The sequence below is a fragment of the Leptodactylus fuscus genome, chromosome 4 (genome assembly GCF_031893055.1).
Source record: "Leptodactylus fuscus isolate aLepFus1 chromosome 4, aLepFus1.hap2, whole genome shotgun sequence".
Taxonomy (NCBI): Eukaryota; Metazoa; Chordata; class Amphibia; order Anura; family Leptodactylidae; genus Leptodactylus; species Leptodactylus fuscus.
In genome coordinates, this window is record NC_134268.1 from 193,604,243 (window position 1) to 193,621,964 (window position 17,722).

At 45.5% G+C, this 17,722-nt stretch overlaps 1 protein-coding gene across 1 annotated transcript in view; it reads right to left on the reverse strand.

The window, feature by feature from the left end:
• NCAPG2 (non-SMC condensin II complex subunit G2) overlaps positions 1-17,509 on the reverse strand; it is a 39,271-nt gene extending 21,762 nt beyond the window's left edge. The window contains exons 1-10 of the mRNA XM_075271553.1: positions 17,472-17,509; positions 10,250-10,333; positions 9,708-9,896; positions 7,047-7,161; positions 5,928-6,085; positions 5,244-5,378; positions 2,401-2,495; positions 1,523-1,592; positions 1,264-1,350; positions 880-972 (exon numbers count right to left, since the gene is read on the reverse strand). Coding sequence (XP_075127654.1) covers positions 880-972; positions 1,264-1,350; positions 1,523-1,592; positions 2,401-2,495; positions 5,244-5,378; positions 5,928-6,085; positions 7,047-7,161; positions 9,708-9,896; positions 10,250-10,327 — 1,020 coding nt within the window. The 5' untranslated portion in view covers positions 10,328-10,333; positions 17,472-17,509. The remainder of the gene's footprint in view (positions 1-879; positions 973-1,263; positions 1,351-1,522; positions 1,593-2,400; positions 2,496-5,243; positions 5,379-5,927; positions 6,086-7,046; positions 7,162-9,707; positions 9,897-10,249; positions 10,334-17,471) is intronic.
• Positions 17,510-17,722: the final 213 nt, after the last annotated feature.

The window sequence follows — 17,722 nt, forward strand, 5'->3', positions numbered from 1 at the left end:
CCGGAGTGCCGGGGACAGGGGAGTATGATCTCTTTTTTACGTTACACGTTCCCCGGCCTTTAGGATTCGCCCAATTCCTGGACAACGCCATTAGTGAAGTAGTCACAAGGCGACACAACAATCTTTGGTCATGCAACAGTTATAGTAGTCAAAGTAGCCATCTGGCATTACCCTAGTGGAGTATGGTGGGTAGGAACAGAGAGGTGGAGTGTAATTATTGGCATAGAATAAACGCGCGTGTATTTTTGCAAAATACACGTGTAAAAATACACATGTAAAAATAAGACTCCCATTGACTTCAATGACATTTTACAGGCGTATTTTTACACGTGTAAAAAATATCACTGAAGTCAATGGGAGTCTTATTTTTACATGTGTATTTTGCAAAAATACCCGCACGTTTACTCCGTGTGAAGGCTCCCTAATAATAGAAATCTACAGACTACATCAGACTGAAATGCAGATCCAGTCATAGAACTGATGCTGGGATCTGCACCGGGTTCTGCTGACCCCTGTCCCTCTTAGTGAACACAGTTGTTTCCAAGCCTCCCATAAAATTTCATCTCCCATAAAAGTGACTGGAGAGAATGGACATGATGGACCTCCTCTCCATTCAATCTCCATCTGGATGCAAAAGCATGGGTAAAGGGGTGACCCATATTCTGGGGATAACTGTGAGTGTCAGAGTTTGGTATGCACAATGATAAAAACCCACACCCAAACCGGAGCCATGGAGAAGGATGCCGTGCAGGTTTTAGAAAGTCCCAATAGTGTTCTAGCATTTATACCAGTGGTAATTTGCGCAGTTGTACTCTCCTGTATATTACTTCCACTGCAGACATATGGACCATACAAAACAAAAGAAAACAGAAACGTCACCTTGAGTCCTCTCCAGATAATGGGCTGGTACAGTCTGTACAACATCCCTTCCACCCCCTGACGCAGGTTTTGCTGGTGAAAGTAGCTCAGCACCTGTAGAAATAGATAGAACCATTCAGAAAGGTCTACTGCATTATAGAAACAGTCAGGCCATGTTCACATCTCACATCAGTGGGGATTTCTGAGTTTCATTATAAGAACAGAAAAACGGAAATGTCCATCATATGAAAACTGAACACTGACTGTCTATTTATCCCACAGATACAAAATGATCGTTGGGGGTCCAGACAAGGGAGCACTTTGTGACCTGCTTTTTGCGTGCTAAGCTTCTGGAAAGTAGCACAATGAAGTCTTATGAGAAAAGCCATAAAGTTCAATGCCTACCTCTCTCACTTTGGGGTGCACTGGGGAATTCCTGGGTAAATGGACACCATGGTGCATGAGGTCCTGGATGCACGCATGTTCAATTGTCTTTTTGGGAGGAAATCGGGACAAAACAGATTATTAAAACACAGAAATTTGCTAGAGCCAAATCGCAATGGCAACTAAACAATCTCAATCTGATAATGTTAGTGCCATGTAAATTCACAAAATGACGGCATCTTCAGTAACTATGGTAAGATACAAAGTGAATATAGGTTACCGTCAAAATGTCGCCAGACGCTTTTTTCCAGGCTCTGAAATAAATATCTGCAATGTGGTTCATCAATGACCTAGCATCAAACAGAAATGAAATAAATGATTATTACAAATATAATAAGATTTTAGAAACATATGCCTGCTTAAGTGCACTTAAGATGAAGAGCAATGTACTGCCCCAGTCAACAACCATCCGACCCTGAATATGGAGTTCTATAAGAGTATACTGCCATTATTACAAACAATTCTCCTTCATCTGAATGGTACTGAATCAACCTCATTCAGAAGACTGGAACAAATTGTAAGTTTCAGAAATTCTTCCATGTCTTACATACTCTTCCATATGCCCTGAGGAATTAAAAGGTTTTTTTGGGAGTTGAATATTAATGACCAATTCTTACCCAGGACCCCTCACAGACTGCTGTTTGAAGAGATCACACAGCTCATGTGAGCTGTACCTAGTATTACAGCTCAGCCCCATTCACTTAAATGGGACTGAGCTGCAAATTGGATGCATGATGGATTAACGTGAAGTGTTGCTGATCTGTTGGGTGTCAGACCACCATTGACCAGATAGATCATAAATATAGAACTCCTAGAAAGCCCCTCCTTTAAAAACATTTCATTTTCATATTCTCTAAATAGAGAAGGTCTTTTATCTGATTTGCAAAGTGTCTCAGAGAACTCGGCATATTACATGGAAAGGCATTGCCCACCCCTGTTACATTCAGAGCAGGGAAAGAAAGACCCCCATTCTCCTGATCCAGACCTAGGCCGGAGCGTTCGGATCTGCAAGCTAATCCCTATCCTATGAATAGGGGATAACTAGTATCATGGAAAAACCCCTTTAAGTGCAGATTCCCACACGTCAGATAGCCTTACTTTGGAAAACACTGCAGTTGATTTTTGATGGTTCCGTGGATCATCTTAATAAAGTTGACGTCCCAGTTGAACAGAAAGCTGAGAAATCTTCGTCCCTATGAACAAAAGCGAAATTAGCTCAACGCAAATAACAAAATCCCCCCACAAAAACAGTCTGTACATTATTCGCATAATATTTATCTGTTAAGAACAATCCTCATCTAAAGCAGCGGTGCAAACGGAATTAGTTAGGGAGCGTTCACACTACCGTCGGTGTCCGACATGTAGTGTCCGCTCCTAGTGTCTGCTCAAAATCTGTCACGGACACTAGGAGCGGACACTAGATGTGTCCGTGACACCTGTCATTTATTTCAATGGGCATCGGGTGCGTTCTTTTGCACTCCGTGCCCGTCCTTTCCTGTTCGCAAGTGAAAATGTCCGACTTCTCAAGCGGACAGAGGAACCCTGCATGCAGGGTTTTTCCGTCCGCTTGAGAAGTCGGACATCTTCACTTGCGAACAGGAAAGGACGGGCACGGAGTGCAAAAGAACGCACCCGATGCCCATTGAAATAAATGACAGGTGTCACGGACACAGTTAGTGTCCGCGACCGATTTTGACCGGACACTAGGAGCGGACACTACATGTCGGACACCGACGGTAGTGTGAACGCCCCCTTAGCAGCAATGGAGTGGTCACCAATGGTCCAGAAATAAAGGGATCTCATGTTCAAAGGCTTATACCTCTGTCCACAGAGATCTCACTTGTTTCAACAAAATTCTAGAACAAAAACAGGGGTAACACGGTGGCTCAGTGGTTAGCACTACAGCCTTGCAGCGCTAGAGTTCTGGATTCGAATCCCATCAGGAACAACATCTGCAAGGAGTTTGTATGTTCTCCCCGTGTTTGCGTGGATTTCCTCCCATTCTACAAAGATATACTGATAGGAAAATAAATGTACATTTTGATCCCTATATGGGACTCACAATCTACATTAAAAAAAAAATAAAATTGTAGTACAAAAACAGTATAGTTTCACAAAATGGCCATGAGCATTAAAAGGCACAGAATATTTGTTACTATGAGTCCAAGATGATGATTTCAGGGTTAGATTATCAGTTTAGCCTATTATAAAAGAAAATGAAGGTTCTGTCACACTCCAGTTGTCTTCATCCGTTCTACTATTCCTTCATGGGAATGAAGAAAGGGTTAAACATTAAAACAGAGTCCATGAATTACTGATAACAGCGGATCCCAAAGGACCACATTGACTATAATGGGGTCTCTTGCCTCTTCATACATTTTGGTGATTCAATTGTACTTGCAGGACTCTTTCGTTTGCAGTTTTAGGCGGGTTCTGCACCTGAGGCTCCTAAGCCTGTGTCACAGTTGGATCATTTTGCATGTAATTGGCAAACAATGTTCATTTTTTTAATGATATATACAATGATTTATTGGAGGGACAATCCCTTTAATCTCCTTTACCATAGATTGAGAAACTGATACAGTTGTGAGAATAAACTTAAAGCGATCCTATCATTAAAACACAATTTTTTCTGCCTACCACATAGGAATAGCCTTAAGAAAGGCTATTCTTCTCCTACCTTTAGATGTCTTCTCCACGCTGCCGTTCCATAGAAATCCTGGATTTCTTCGGTATGCAAATGAGTTCCCTCACAACACCGACGGCAAACCCCAGCGCTCAAACTGCACTGGGGGAGTCCCCAATGCTACAAGAGAACTCTCCAGCGCTGCCTCCATCTTCTTCAGAAATGGGTTCTTCACACGTCTTCTTCCGGCACTGGGTTCAAACTTCTAGGCATCGGGCAGAGTAGACTATGCGTGCCCGCAGGGCGACAAGAAAAATGGCCACTTACACAGTAAGTAAGCAGGTATTTTCTTGTGGCCTGTGGGCACGTGCAGTCGGCTCTGCCTGAGGCCTAGAAGTTTGACCCCAGCGCTGGAAGAAGACGCGCAGAGAGGCCGTTCCTGAAGAAGATGGAGGCGGCGCTGGAGAGTTCTCTCGTAGCATAGGGGACACCCCCATTTTTCAAATGAGTTCTCTCGCAGCACTGGGGGCGTCCCCTATGCTACGAGAGATCTCTCCAGCGCCGCCTCCATCTTCTTCAGGAACGGCCTCTCTCCGCGTCTTCTTCCAGCGCTGGGGGTCAAACTTCTAGGCCTCAGGCAGAGCCGACTACACGTGCCCACAGGCCACAAGAAAATACCTGCTTACTTTCTGTGTAAGTGGCCATTTTTCTTGTCGCCGCAGGCATTCACAGTCTACTCTGCCCGAGGCCTAGAAGTTTGAACCCAGTGCCGGAAGAAGACGTGTGAAGAGCCCATTTTTGAAGAAGATGGAGGCGGCACTGGAGAGTTCCCTCGCAGCACTGGGGACGCCACCAGTGCAGTTTGAGTGCTGGGGTCCGCCCTTGGTGTTGTGAGAGAACTCATTTGCATACTGACAAAAACTGGGATTTCTACGGAACGGCAGCGTGGAGAAGACATCTAAAGGTAGAAGAATAGTCTTTCTTGAGGCAACACGGTGGCTCAGTAGTTAGCACTGCAGCCTTGCAGTGCTTGAGTCCTGGGTTCAACATCTGCAAGGAGTTTGTATGTTCTTCCCGATTTTGCGTGGATTTCCTCCCATTCTACAAAGACTTACTAATAGGATAAAAAAAAAAAAGTACATTGTGATCCCTATATGGAGCTTACAATCTAAAAAAAAAAAAAAAGAATAGCCTTTCTTAAGGCTTTTCATACGTGTAAGGGAGAAAAAAAATGTGTTTTAATGATAGGATCCCTTTAAAGTCCACTTAAATTGGCACTAAAGGTAAAAATCTTCCTTCTGGTGAGCAGGATTACCTCTTCCCTTTTAATGTGGCTGATACTCATAAAGCACTGAAGTAACAAATCCTTCACTTCACTGCTCTCAGCCGAGTTGTAATCAAAGCACAGAAGAGATGAATGCAGTTGCCACAAGCGAGCGATGTCCGCGACCTGTGAAGAGGAGGCATTTCTAAAGTTAGAAAACTCATTTTATATTCTGGTTCAATATCACAAGGTCAAGAGTAGAAATGTGAATTGTTTGAAACGCAGACTGATCTAACCTATCCAAAAACAGGTCTGCAATGAAGCTATTGGTATTGGCCCAGACAAAACTAAACAGAGCAGGTTACTCAACATGTATACTCACATGTAGGAACTGCCAGCGCCAAAATTTACCCTGTCTAGCTCCCATTGTATTCAATGGGAAAAAATCAAATCAAAGCAGGATGCTGAAAACAAATAATAAGCACCCTGTTTAATCTCGCCACCAATTCCATTGCTGATTCGGCCACAGAACCCGCTCAGTTGATAAGCTCCATTCATGTGACGCTAATCTGCAAGTAAAAGCCATCACAAAAGCCGGAGAGCCTGAAATTCCTGATCACTTTCTGAAATGTGAACATACCCTAAGGAATCCAAAAGCTACACATATCACTCACTGTAAGGGACCGTGCGACAGAAGACATCTAGACACTAGATAAATAGCAGACCGCTACTTACCACACCCTTTGCATCGAGCGACTTTGCCAGCAGCAAAACAAAAGCCATTTTTCCAAACTCTTCCTTCTGTTCTAGCCCCTTTTCCCACCAGGCTTCACAGAGACGCTGGATAGCAATCCGTACCCTGGACTCTGATCTTGGCAAAGCTTCCAAAAGTTCTAAAAAGAAGCAAAATACTAGTCTGAGGATGAAGAAGGAATGGTGAATATGATTTAAAGGGGCCATCCACCAAATAAATATTCATTAACTCTGTTAGATCAGGCAAAGCAAAGCATACATTTGTAATTGGAATCATAAAACTGTACATGGTAGGGGGTCTCCTAGTGTTATTTTTATCTGGTCTCACAACTTCCCCGTAATGTATCCAGTGCCCATGATCACACATGAACTCAGTGTCATTGTCTCGTGTAGAAGTGATAGATGCAAGGATCGATACATACTTGTATTGATCCATTGTGCTGGCCGGCCAGTAAGAATCTGTGTGTGTCTATATACACAGTCCAGTGACATTAATGTGACCACCTGTCAGAATCCAGAATAACCACCTTTGGCAGAGCGGACCGCTGCGAGACGTGCAGGAAGAGAGGGGATGTTGTGATGATGTCACTGTGATGTTGAGCCATGCCGACTCCAGTGCCTTGTCCAGCTGCGCTAGGTTACGTGGTTGAGCATCCATGGCGTGAACAACCCGATTGAGGTGGTCCCACAGATTCTCGATTGGGTTCAAGTCTGGGGAATTTGCTGGCCAAGGGAGTACGGTAAACTCATCCTGGTGCTTCTCAAACCACGCACGTACACTGCGAGCTTTATGATACATCGCGTAGATACCATCATCCTGAGGAAAAACATTTTGCATGTAGGGGTGAACATGGTCCACAAGGATAGATACATACTTGTGTTGGTCCATCGCGCCTTCCCTTCCACAATGATGAGTGCACCCAGATGGCTGATGACACGTGCCTTCTGTGATTGGTTATTTAATGTTGACGTCAAAAGTAGGCGGTGGTGACATTAATATGACTGGACTGTGTATATGTATTGGCCATATTGGAGTTGTATACTTGTGCAACCAGTGATAACAGCTGACTGCCCCAGCAGATTATAGTCAGATAACCCTACCTTTGAGAATAGTAGCACACTCCAGGAGCGCGGTGTAGGTTATGTCACCATCTATTACAGACACAGAAACTGTGGCAACAGTCGTCACTCCTTGTATAACCTTCATTGTGTGTTTCTAGGAAGAGCAGAAACAGATTATTGGAGTATTTCAGTATGCAGATCCCCTAATGTATTATCCTTAGCTATGCTCAGACTGCAGGGTAAAGACAACACTGTTTTGTCCAAGGACAGTTGGGGCTGTAGTATTAAAATCATAAACTTGCAAATATCACCCACCTAAACAAGAAATAAGTATACTCGCTCTCAGACTGTCAGGCCTTTCTCCTCTAAACCCGCCTCTATGCTCCCCTGGCTGCCCTTGCACCATCGTCCTGCCTCGGTTTGCTTCACATTTCTTGTCGGTCTGGGATAATCTTTGTAAATCGGTCGCTTTAGCTAGGGTCCCAGGTCCCTTAAGCCCTCTATTTGGAAACCCCATGTTTCCACCAGGTGTATCTGCCCGTCGCTTCCTGGGTTGGTCCGCCTCTTATGACGTCCGCCTGGATTCGCTCTCCAGCCCCTCTTCCTCCTTTCTATCAATGGCAGGCTGCCTGCCAAGATTCCCGCTCTCTTGGCTGGAGTATCATCAGTTAACCGCCTTCTCTATGCAGTCTCTGCTTTTCCGTGCTTCACCGACTTTAGAGAGCTTGCTGGGGCTCCTCCTCAAGCCCTCTCCCTTCTTTGATGTCTTATTGAAAACTGCCACTCAGGGCCCTCCTCCCTTTGTCTGATCCTGGGAGTCCGACTCGGGAGCTCGCCTTTCGGCTGCTGATTGGGATCGCTGCTTCCTCCTTTTGCACAAGCTGCCCTTACCCTGTAGTGCTCAGGAGAAAAATTTTAAAATTCTCTCCCGATGGTACCGCTGCCCGACCCTCCTTCATAAATTTTATCCTACGGACTCCGACCTGTGTTGGCGCTGTGTCTCCGCGGAGGGTAATCTTCTCCACGATTGGTGGGACTGCGGGGACATTCAACCCTTCTGGTTAGCTGTGTTCTCCCTGTACGGAAAGGTTACTGGTCGCTCTGTGACTCCATCCCCGCAGGTGGCTCTTCTTTCCCTTCTCCCTGGTAAACTTTCAAAGGTGAAGGGCGATCTTCTGCGCCACTTCCTCACAGCCGCCAGGACGGTTATCCCTTGCCACTGGTGTAGTTCCACTCCTCCCTCTCTTCTGGAATGGCTGCAGGAGTTTCTCCTTATTTGTAGAATGGAGAGCCTTGTGGTGGGGGGGACACGCCTGATCCTTCCAAGTTTGAGACCCTCTGGCGACCGTGGGTGGTGTTCCAGGAGTCATCGGGGTTCTCCTCCTTGTTGACTGATTTTCCTCCTCCGATGATCAAGGACCCCTAGGGCCGCCCAACCTTTTTCTATTTGGCCTTGTTTGCGACCTCTTTCCCCCTCTCCTGTAGTTGTCGTTTGTCCTGTCTTCCCTCCCCCCTTTTGTCCCCCCCTTTTTCAACGTCTGTCCAGGGCTATGCCCCTGTGTTCTTTATTGAGTTTTTGTTTCAGTTCTTAGTACACCCCCTACTAGACCAGGGGTTTCCCTTGGACATTTGACTTGTATTGTGGCCCTGCGAGGCCTCCACATTAGAGATGAGCGAGTACTATTCGAAACGGCAGTTTCGAATAGCACGCACCCATAGCAATGAATGGAGCCGGCCGGCTGCATCCATTCATTCCTATGGATGCGTGCTATTCGAAACTGCCGTTTCGAATAGTACTCGCTCATCTCTACTCCACATCTGTTCCTGGGGGTGTATTATCCTCTCCTCTGTTGTTTTGCATTTGTTCTTGTATGTTAATTCCTTTTTTTGAAAATTTTCCAATAAAAATTGATTACACCTAAACCGCCTAAGTAAGCCATTTATTGACTCCATACCATCCAACCCTTCAGATATCACAGTCAGTGTGGTTTACAAATCATATTTATATACCCTATTAGTTATTTAATAAGGGGGAGGGGGTAGATTGGTACTTCATTCATAACCTCCAACTATTAGCCACAGTGGAAATTGATGACCTAAAGACTCTCCCCCCACGTCCATGCAGATTACAGATGACTGCTTAGGGTTTCAGGAAGAGGCCCTGCTAACATAAAGGGATGACATCTTCAAGAATTAAGCAATGCTTCATTTAAGGGGTTGTGTAACACTCACAACTTATCACCTTTTCCCAGTATAGTTAACAAGCATCTGAGTGATGAGGTTCCCTCTTCTGAGACCCCCACTCATCACGAGAATAAGGGACTATTTGTTTCTGTATACTGTCACTCCATTCTAAATATATGAGAACTTATCATCCATACCTAATGGCTGGGGGTCCTACCTCTAGTCATCACAAGAACAGGGGTCCTGTGTCCCCCATTTGAAAAAGAAAGCTGAACGTGTATGCGGCTTATCCATTCAATGTCTATGGGACTGATAAACGCTATACACAGACTGAATGGAGGCACATCTATGACAGTCGCTCCATTCGTACGAGGGTTATGGGACATTGCTCTTGTAGCTACAGATTGTAAGGGAGTGAATAACAGGAAAGTGATGTTGTGTACAGCTTAGTAACTATCTACAATAATACACAATATGATATAATAGATGTTAGACTGATCTATATAAGTGCATTACCACATCTGAAGCTCCTTCCACTTCCATGTCGTCATCGCTGTCATCATCTAGTCTGTTCCAGGATTCCACCGGATTCGCCACTAAAGTGTCCGTCAGCAAAGTGTTCAGCTTCTGCCATAGTTCCTCTTTCTGTTTCCTTGGAAACTCTTGCAGTAATTCGTTCAGATCAAAAGGATCAGACGCATCTTTCTGTGAAATGTTTCATATGTCATTATCCATAAAGAGAGTCTGAAAGGCTTTTAATAACAATTCTAAGAACCAGCCAACATGGATGGTTATATAAGGATGTATACATACGGTTATATATCCTGATTATATAAGGGAATACATAGGACAATGGACAGAGATCTTCACACTCAGCTGCCACATAAATGGACACTATGCAGCGCTGCAGGGAAACTGAAGACTTATAGCCAGGTCTGACCACAGTATATAGAAGACTGTTGTAGGGAAAGACTTTGCGATCAGCTTATTGACAAGGGACCCCACTTACAAGAAGGGAGAGCAGAGAACCTCTTATCTATCACTATCAGGGTACTTACATCTAGCTCAATGAAGTTTAGGAACTGCTCTACCGTCTCCTTTCCTGTGGCCTTTAGAAATGCTTCGCGCTTGGACATGGTCACCTGTTGGCATCACATAAAGCACAGTTAGGATTTATCCAGACATTTCACATCCAGCAGTTTGTGTCAATCGTGTCACATTATCAGGTATCAGTATGGCTGAAATATCCTAAAAGCATGTGATACAAAGTGTCCTAACGGAATGAAGCAGGGCTGTGCAATCGAGAACCAATTTTGGACAGAATAAAGATACTGACCCCAACCTCAGAATAAAATAACTTATTTACTTATAATGTACATTTATTAATATTGTATAATTAATCCAATGTATAGTTTGTTTCATATTTACTTTCTTTTTTTTTTTTAATGTAGATTGTGAGCCCCACATAGAGCTCACAATGTACATTTTTCCTATCAGTGTGTCTTTGGAATATGGGATGGAAATCCATGCAAACACGGGGAGAACATACAAACTCCTTGCAGATGGTTTTATGCCCTTGGTGGGATTTGAACACCAGGACCCAGTGCTGCAAGGCTGCAGTGCTAACCACTGAGCCACTGTGTGGCCCCTGTTTCATATTTACTTTCATAGGAATTCAGTCTTTACTGCTTCTGACTGACCAGAGCTGTCAGAGGATTGGTCTCCCGAGTCTTCAGCCCAGGTCTCATGTTATTGGCCTTGTAAGCACATGTGTGTGTTAGGACGGGTCGGGGCCACCACTGTGCTGCGCGGAGGGGGGAAGGGGGGGGGGAATAGCGGCAGACCTGAGGCTATTTAGGCTTCATTCTGGTCCTGGTCCGCCGCTGGTTATTCGTTTCCCTGTGGAATCAGTTCCCCTCTCTCCAGTTCCCTGTCCTGCTACCTCCTGCCTCTTTCCCTGTACCTGGACTCTTTGGATGTGTATGACCCGGCTTGCTTTACAGACCTCTCCTCCGTGATCCTGATTTGGCACCTTCCTGACCTCCTGTGTTTGACCTTTGGCTTCCACCTGACTTTCCTTTTGGATCCTGATTTGGCTACTCCGCTAACCTCCTGTGTATGACCCGGCTTCTGCTACTACGTGACCTCCAGTTATAGACTCGGCTTGCTTGACCACAAATCTGTTCCTTGGGTATCTGTGCGACTTCCCTGGATTACCCTCCTGCTCATCTGCAACTCCAGACCATCCTACTCTATGGGACTGGTTCCGCTCTGGTTAGGGGAGCGTAGCACACCCAGGACTGTTTTTGCCTCAGTGCTTGGGGATTCTAGTCGCCCAGGACTTACAGAGTTATTTGTTGCATCAGGTTCCTAACAGTGTGTAGTAAGGAGGTCCAACCTCCCTAATGTCACTTAGGCTTCATATACATGACCAAGTGTTCAGCCTGGTGTGTTCCAATGTTCTGATCCATTCTGATAGTTTTAAAGCAAGCCCTATAAAATATCAAAATAGATCTCTGAGCTGAACACTTGGTCCTGTGCATGTAGTCTCATTCCCTATCTGCAGGATAGGAGATTACTGCAGGATCACTGGGGGTCTGACCGATGGGCCAGCATTCTGTTCACTTCTATGTGGATGCCAGGATGGAAAAGGAGTGAATGGAGCAGTGACCACAGATCCATTCATAGGGAACATTCAGCCGGTGTGTTCCCGATCACTGAGGCTCCCAGTAGTCGGCCCCTTAGCGGTCAGACACTCCTCCTGTGGATTTTGCCTTACAGAATCCACATTACAGTGCATACCAGGAAAAATCTGAACGAGGCCCTATATATGTTGGCAGACTGCCCATACATGTCAGACGTCCAACTATGTGCGTGTTCTGCTCTGCTGGGAGAAAGGAGTCTACATATGAGCAGCTACAATGTCCTGGTTTACAGCAAAGTCTGTACACAATCCAACGAAACATATACTCACAGCCCTACAGTATGTGCTCGATTCCAAGCTTTCTTCCTACATATTGCACCGCTAGATCATGACTAACACAATCCTCTGCCTTCACATTCGCTTTGCCATAGAAAGAGCAAAATGTTTGAAAACAATGTTTGTGGGTGAGAGATTATATCCTGCAACATGACTAACACTGTGTGCACATGTACCAGCACCAGCCCGGTATTACTGTATAGGCTGCGGATAATGTTCCCTCCTCGGTTTAACCCCTTATGGTCGCAGGGCAGTTTGGGTGCTAATGTTCGGCAACTTTTCTTATTTACCAACCTAGCCTTCAAGAACTCATAACTCCTATTTTTATGTCCACAAGCACATTTTTGTTCGCCGGGTCATTGGTGATATCATATTTATATCGGGTTTATTATCCTTTTTGCCTGGGGTAGGTTGTAGTTTAGATTTGACTATGCTGTTCTGGTTTTGATAACTTTTTATTGCTTTTTTTCCCATGAGGTGGGGGGGCACTAGGTGACCAAAACACATAAACAGGCACTCTGGAGCGTTTTATTTTAACGGAGTTCACCATGCGGGATAAATAACTTTATCTTTGGAGCGTGTGGACGTATACGCACACGGTGATACTTAACGGTAATTACATTTATTTTACTGTGTATGAAGAAGTCTCAGCTCCCGAGCCCTCTCCATACAGCCCTTCACTCCTTTGAGAGACTGCAGCTTTGGGATGATCACTGTGGCCTCTTCACTGTATACCAAGCACAGTGTACATTGTGTAGGAGCTGTACTTGATATTGGAGCTTAAAGAGGACCTTTAACCATATCTGGGCACATGCAGTTCTATATACTGCCGGAAAGCTTTCCCTGTCGGCTTTCCCGATCTGGGCCCGGTGTGAAGAGCTTACGGTCCGGTACCGTAGCTCTTCTATGGTCAGAAGGGCGTTTCTGACAGTTAGCCAGAGACGTCCTTCTGCCTCGCGGCGCCTATCACGCTGTGTTGTGGAGTGGGGAGGAACGCCCCCTCCCTCTCCTGATAATACTCGTCTATGGACGAGCACTGCGAGCAGAGGGAGGGGGCGTTCCTCCCCGCTCCAAAGCAAAGCGTGATAGGAGCCGCGAGGCAGAAGGACGTTCCTGGCTAACTGTCAGAAACGCCCTTCTGACCATAGAAGAGCTACGGTACCGGACCGTAAGCTCTTCACACCGGGCACAGATCGGGAAAGCCGATAGTGTGCTGAACTCAGCGCACTGTCAGCTTTCCGGCAGTATATAACACTGCCTGTGCCCGGATATGGTGAAAGGTCCTCTTTAAAGAGGAACTTTCATGATTTTGGGCACAGGCAGTTCTATATACTGCTGGAAAGCCGATGGGTAAAGAACCCCTGCTAAAGAGCTATCGGTCCCGGTACCGTAGCTCTTTACAGTCAGTCAGGAACGTCCTTCTCCACAGCAGCGCCTATCGCGCAGTACAGTGTGAGCGGGGAGGAACGCCCCCCTCCCCTACTGATAATACTAGTCTATGGACGAGCACTGTGAGCAGAGGGAGGGGGGCAGACAGACTGAGGCCTGACAGACTGTCAGGAACACCCTTCTGACTGTAAAGAGATACGGTACCGGGACCGATAGCTCTTTACCTGGGGCACAGATCGGGAAAACTGACGGTGCGCTGAATTCCAGCAGTATATAGAACTGCCTGAGCCCTCTTTAACCCATTCACATTTATAAAATGGGGGGAAGGGGGGGCAACACCCTGGCTCAGTGGTTAGCACTGCAGCCTTGCAGCGCTGGAGTCCTGGGTTTCGAATCCCACCAGGAATGACATCTGCAAGGAGTTTGTATGTTCTTCCTGTGTTTGCATGGATTTCCTCCCATTCTACAAAGACATACTGATAGGGGAAAAATTAAAAAATAAATAGCTAAATGTACATTGTGATCCCTATATGGAGCTCACGATCTACATAAAAATAAAAAAAAACATTTATGAAATGGGTTTATTGGAAGTTACATACTGCACTCAGCCAAACACAGCGGTCTCTTCAAACAGCTGATCGGGGTGTTCCAGGGTGTCGGACTTTATATTGATTACTTATCCTAAGGATAGGTCATCAACATATAACTTCTGCAAAAAATCATTTTCCCAGTGCAACTCACTGTGAAGTTTAGTAGCAGTGTAGTAGATGCGATGTAAACAAATCCCATCCATACACTGCAATGCAAAGGTTGAAAGTTGAATTCAGCGCACTGTTAGCTTTGCCAGTATGTGCCCTGCTCAGTTTCATCGCTCCCCCTCACAGTACAAGGCTATAGAGCTAGAGAAGAGTACTGTCAGAGGGTGGGGAGGGGTCGTTCCTCACAGCCCAGCAATGACACTATGCTGTAAGGCCTGCCCTTCTAACAATGGAGGTATATTGGCGCCGAAACAGCACTGACATCTCCTGCACAGGGGCGCATATCGGCAAAGCTGACAGTCCGTACCAGCAGCTTTCTTGCAGTATATAATACCGCACATCTCCAAGCACAAACTAGGCCAAATAATAAAAGATGGAAACTTACACTACACAGTTTAAAGATACAACAGGATTATCAGCCAGCATCAACCACTGTGAGGGTCCATTCACACGGAGGAATTTGGTGTGGAATTTCAGCACTGAAAAAAAAAAGCCTCCCATTGACTTCAATGGCTAGCAGATAAAAAGAAACCATTAAAGTCAATGGGAGGCTTTTTTTTTTTTCAGCGCTGAAATTCCACACGAAATTCCTCCATGTGAATGGACCCTGGTAACACAATTTAAGACTGTCTGGTCACGTCTATGCTGTCTATTAGACCGTACAACTGTCCCACTGTGAACGCATCCTAAAGTGCCATGTATGAGGGATCTTCAAAAAGTGTCCGTACTTACTCCAATGGGAGCGGAGGGCATAGTATTTGGTCGTGTCTGAGAATGTCATGTGACTAGTCAGTCTGGCAAGAAAAGGAATTTGATTTGTTTTTGAAATTCTCAATAAATACAGAAAAAAAAGCACCTGTTCCGAGCTTTGACCAACTTCCGGCTTTGGCACACAAAATACTGCCATGTAAATAAAGCCGTGAAATAAGCCGCGTATCCGCTAATAAGCTGAGCAGTTCTGGCTGTGTGTCCATGTATGTGAATTTCTGATATGTTCTAGACACATTGAACAGGGTGCCATCAGGACATTCCATTAAAGAGATTGTCTGGGCTAAAATTTTATTTTTTAATTAGGTGGGGAATTTAAAAAAAAAAAAAAACAAATAAGAAAAACAAAGATACTGATGTGTTCCTAATACTCCGATGTCTCCCAGCGTGGTCCCCGCTGCAAGTGATTGGCCTCAGCGGCCTAAGGAAGGGACCTGGGGATGTCAGTACCTTGTAATTTGTTTTCCATTCAAGCTGGTTGTCATCTAAGTGATAACCAATCAGCTGACACTTAGCAAGCGGAATCTCCTACGCAATTGTGACCCTATGTGACTTTTCCGTGTGGCTAGCTGCAACTGCACCTCACTTCTGATTAGGCAGGAGGGTGTCTCAAGCCACGGACGCCATGGCTGACTCAGCAGTTGGAAGAAAGGACATGTCGCTTCTTTTTCCCACTAGCTGAAAACAATCACTAGCCGGCAAAAACAAGCACGTGACTCCCACTGAAATAAATGGGAGATGTTTTTGCAGGCAGATTTTGAGGCAGAATCCACCTGCAAAAAACTGTGTTAACATACCCTTATGTACCTAAAGCAGGTTATTAAAAGTACTGAGACAAGAGTCTCACTGGTGCTATTCTGCAGTGGAAAAACCCAAAAGTGAGGGGGGCTGCGGTGATACAGTACTATACAGCGGAAATGGGGTTTGGGGTACAGGCTGTGGACATGTCCTGTCAGAAGATGAGATACATAGTCAATAATGGAATATTCATCTGTTTCTATGTAGATTGTGAGCCCCATATAGGGATCACAATGTACATTTTTTTTTCCCTATCAGTATGTCTTTGTAGAATGGGAGGAAATCCATGCAAACACGGGGAGAACATACAAACTCCTTGCAGATGTTGTCCTTGGCAGGATTCGAACCCAGGACTCCAGCACTTGCAAGGCTGCAGTACTAACCACTGAGCCACCGTGTTGCCCCCGGAATATTCATCTGTTAAAGGGAGTCTGTGCCCAGGAACATTGTATTCAGGTACATCTCGTACCAGTCAGGGAATTCATTAGAGGGGTTACTGGGCTTCTAGGATTGATGGCCTTAGGATAGGTCAGAAGTATTAAATCTGAGGGGGATCAACAGCCTGAACACCCCCCCCCCCCCCGTAAATCATTGGTATTGAGGCAGTGCAGGAAACCCAAACTGTGGTGGTGCTGCAGAGCTGCCTCGGTACAGGTGATCTACAACGGTTCCAGCTGTTGGACCCCCGCAGATCTAATATTGATGACCTATCCTAAGGGAAAAAAAATAAAAAAATAAAGGCCATGCATCAAAAATACACAACATTCACACCCATCTACATAAAAAGTGGTGTAAATGGGCTAATAAATTCCCCCGATGGGTCTAATCTTTGCGATTTCCATCTGTAAGGATTTCAGTAGTAATAATCCTTCTATAAGACTTCCATTGTATGTGGACAGGCTGGGGTGCAGATCATTGCCCTAGTTCCCCCTATCCTGTAGTGGGTGCCCCACTAATCTCGGGAGGTGCGATGTTTTACACCCCAGTTTTGAATGAAGCAGCACCGACTACCTTCCACCTTATTCCAGTGAATGAAGCAGCGCACAGACCAACAGCTGGGGGGGCAATACACCTCATTCCTCTGGATAGGTGGGGGTCCCCCTTATCTTGCTGTGGCGGGATGGCCCCTTTATTGTAGATTCCAGCACAAGACCCATGCTATTGTCTGTGTCATATCTAACTAGTGTGAATACATCCTAAAAATAAGTCCTCCATGAAGACTGCAGCACAACACAACAACCCCACATTCTATACACGGACTTTATTTCCTCCTATACAGCACATAGGGGGCGGTATAAGAGCCTGGTACATGTGACCCAATACAGAACTCTACGGTCAGGCTCTTATCGCAACAAAGACGCACTGATTGGCCCTGCGTTTACATGATGTGGTTCCCATGAGACGCAACTGGAAAGTGTGAACCGGGCACTGACAGCAGCGATCTGATAACACACTGGTCCTGGGACTTGTAGCTCATATATATGTCAGCGGCAGATACAGTATAGAAGTCCGCTAGCAGCAGGACAGCCGCATAGTACAGACATGTAGGGTGTAACACCCGAATAACCCCGCACACCCGCCACCTACCTTCTTATAGACAGCGCCGTCCTCCTCATCCAATTCCCGCTCGGTACTCAATTCAAATTCCCATAGCCCGCCTGCCAGCGAGCCGGAAGTGCGTCATTACGCTAGACGAGACGTCCGCCAGCACTTCCTGTTTTGGTCCGGGAACCATGGAAACTACAAAGTGATCAATGTCAATAAAGCTGGGGCTGACTTATTAAAAACAGAGAAGTGTGTGTGTGTTTGTGTCTGTACGTGTGTGTACACACACATAC